This window comes from Morone saxatilis, unplaced genomic scaffold (genome assembly GCF_004916995.1).
Source record: "Morone saxatilis isolate NCDOM2014 unplaced genomic scaffold, NCSU_SB_2.0 Contig7, whole genome shotgun sequence".
Classification (NCBI taxonomy): Eukaryota; Metazoa; Chordata; class Actinopteri; family Moronidae; genus Morone; species Morone saxatilis.
Window position 1 is genome coordinate 20532851 of NW_023340246.1, and position 3510 is coordinate 20536360.

The window sequence follows — 3510 nt, forward strand, 5'->3', positions numbered from 1 at the left end:
TATATATAAATATATATTATAAATTATATATATATATATATATATATTTATATATATATATATATATAAATATAAATATATATATATATATATATATATATAAAATCCTAGTGAAGGAAGCCATCATAAGTCTTCTCTATTAAAGTTCCCTTACACTGACCTACATGTGGTGAAATTCAGTCAGACATCTCCCTGCTCATCTTGTCACGTCTATGTATAAAGTTTATTTTAATACTATTTCATACATTAGATCATTCGCGCAAAGACAAAGTGTTGAACTGAATCACATCCAATAAAAGTCCAAATAAAACAGCTAACATGACTTTCAGGCTTTGTTGGAAAAGTGGCATCAAGTGGCTAATTTAGTTACGTATTTTTCTCAATTTTATAAGCTTTAAATAATAAAACATTTTACGAGTCTTGGGAGTGTGCTGGGTGCAGCATTCGTTCTTGAAGCTTTCAAAGGTTCATGAGTTTCTTGGTGTTTTAATGAGTAGAAAACGGTGCTTCTGTGGTTCTGGGTGACGGCAGGATGCAACACAGATCACATCTACGTTGACGTAGCTTAGTTACATACACAGCAAGACAACAAAATGTGTCTTAATACATAGGACAGATATATCTTTACTTCACCGTGTTCTCCTCCTCAAACTACATATAAGTAATATATCTCAAAGTCTTACAGATTTGGATTTCCATCAAATCTAGTTAGTTTTATTTCTTGGTATTATATGTTCATTCAAGTGCTAGTGGGAAAGCATAATGTTGACTAGTGATCTCTCCACCTTCTATTTGAAGGGAAAATCAAACACAGGTAAAAAAAACTAGATATAATTGAGTGAAAGTTGCACTCTACCACTCACTTTGGTCTGTCTTTGTCTCTAAACTGTTAGCTGCTAAATTATTTGTTTTATTTCACCTCCAGTTAATTTGATGTCAGACACTGTGTTCTTATCTCTTGTTCACAAATCTTTCATTTTTAAGCACATTAACACCTGAACAGCCTTAAAGGTGTTTCACATTAAATTCACATTAACCAAAATACATGCTAATGAAAGTGCTGAGTCTTTCAAGGCTCCTCTCCACCACGGACATCAATGATTCAAGCCTCTATTGATGACATTAAGGCTTGTGGCAGAGGATAGAGGATTTTTGCAAAATCAATGTAGTTGATCATCACATGGCCACTCTCACACACACACACACACACACACACACACTTCCTTACCACACTGAAGTCGAGGTTCTTCTCTACCCAGTCAGTAGCAGCATCAAAATCTTCAAACATTTCCATGATGTAGAGGGTGTCCAGAGCATCCACTATCGTCGCTCCCTTTATGCTGCCTGCAAGAGAAACAGATAGAAAGATTAGAGATAGACTATAACACAGACCTTACGTCTTTCTTTTACACATTTAGACATATTATAGTTCTGTAAAACAAACGGAGAAATCCTGGGAAGGAAGCTGAACAAAAAACCATCAAGTTGAACTTTTTCCAATGAGCAAAAACAGATGAAGCTCATCATGTTAAAAGCTTGTTAGTCAGCGCACCATTCCTTTTATTAGTATGAATGACAACAGGTGTTAGCAGCAGTCTAGCTGAAATAGCACTGAATAAACAGCAGAAGTTAAGAGTTGTGTTTGGAGGTTGAATAAATTATTTCGCTCGGCAGATGGTGAGAGGCAGCGATTATCGGCGCTGATGAAACCTCAGGAGTATTGCTCATCTCTAGTGATTAGCCTCATAGCAGGAGGGAAGACACACAGAGACACACAAACCATCATTTCACCGCTGTCATTACCCAAACCCCTTTAACGAATCAAACAGCACCCGAACACCTCAGTTTGTGTATGTGCCAGCGAGCTCAATAAATCATTAAGCATGCAGCGCCGGGGCCCGCAGCAAAGCTTTTAGTCCTAACATACTAGTTATAAACAGAAGACCTTATCTGTGTGAGCTATCTGACCACTTAGGGGTGAGACAGAAAAGGAAAAAACTAAATAGAAATGGAGGTTAGGTGAAGAGCAGAAAAACGAACAAGACAATCAGTAAGACAGACAGCAGATATGAAAACATTAATACGTCGGTGTATCTAGGCCGACCTACAGAGAGAAGGGCATGGAGTAAAGGTAGAAGGAAAAACACTGAAATAATAATAAGGATAGAAATTGTCCAAGTCAGGAGAAAAAAAAAGTTTGGAAATGATGTGGCTACAAAGTAGAGTCAAGATGAAAGCCAGGAAGCTGCTGGTTTGTTATTGTGTGAATCTGTGGGTTTACATCCTTCTGTAAGTGGTGGGAGGATGCAAAGGCAGCTAAAAGCTTTCCATTAGACGCAATGCTGAATCATCAGCTAGAGGTGCAGGGCTCCTGTTGTCCATCAATACTGTTCTCAGTACTGGGTCTGGAAATTATTAGTATTTCTTTAAAATCCCCACTGTGAGACAATTCGGCCAACAGTTACTAGCTGTGGAGGTGATTTTCATTGTAAAGCAATGGATAATAATAATAAAAGAAATATGTTCTACAAGTATTTATGTGCTGGAACTATTTTGCCAGTCCGGTCTGACTGTATCGGCTGCAACTTCTGCTTTTTTCCAGCTCTGTTGAACAAAATACGTGTTAATTAATGAGCTTTAGGAGGTGTGAGCAGGATCTTCTTACTTGGGACAGAGCCAGACTATCTGTTTCCCCTTACTCCCAGTCTTGCTAAGCTAAGCTAATCGTCTCTTAGCACCAAACTTAACTCAGTTAAACAGTTATGAGAGTGGAATCAAACTACTGATTTAAGAAGATGGTAAGGATGACACATGATAACTTTAAGGAAGTAAAGGGTCATCTGATAATACTTTGAATGTTGTGTCCAGCCTTAAACCGTGTTACAAAAAGAGAGACCATGTGACTGGCGTGTCAGCAGATCCAGTTACCGTCGGAGTGACTTGTCCTTCCTGTTTTTCATCCATCTCACATTTTCACTCCATTGAAACCTCCAGAGAGACAAAGAGGACAAGACACTTTCCTATCGTCCATTGTCTTGTCTCTGCGCTTCCTTCCCCCTCACTGCTCTTTCTGTATCTGTGTGTGTGTGTGTGTGTGTGTAGAAGTACAGATGGAAGACTGACCAAATACTAATTTCAAATAGTAAAGAACAACATTCTCACCGGTTTGTGAGTGTAATCTTACTACTACTACTATTACTTGTTCCTATTTTACAAGTGCATAGACAGATAGTTTTTATGGAATATGTCTGTACAGTTTTTGATGATGACATATGGATTATTAGTAGAGTTAATGTTGTGATGATTACTTTATTATCTAAGGGCTCGGACATTAAGACAAAGTGTTTTTAATTGTTGTGGCCAATAAGATCTTTGTTCGGGCTGAAGTTGGGCGGAGTTTCACTTTGAATTACAAGATCTCACGAACCTATATGTGCTAAATATTAGATTGTTTCCAGCTTGTCAAAAGGAAGATGTGCTGCTTTTGTTGTCATATGAAAAAAAAAAAAC

At 37.7% G+C, this 3510-nt stretch overlaps 1 protein-coding gene across 1 annotated transcript in view; it reads right to left on the minus strand.

The window, feature by feature from the left end:
* The window catches only part of man1a1 (mannosidase, alpha, class 1A, member 1), a gene marked incomplete at its 3' end in the record, with an annotated part of 72441 nt that overhangs the window by 68863 nt on the left and 68 nt on the right, over window positions 1–3510 (minus strand). Inside the window, 1 exon segment of the mRNA XM_035679190.1 lies at window positions 1229–1379. Coding sequence (XP_035535083.1) covers window positions 1229–1379 — 151 coding nt within the window.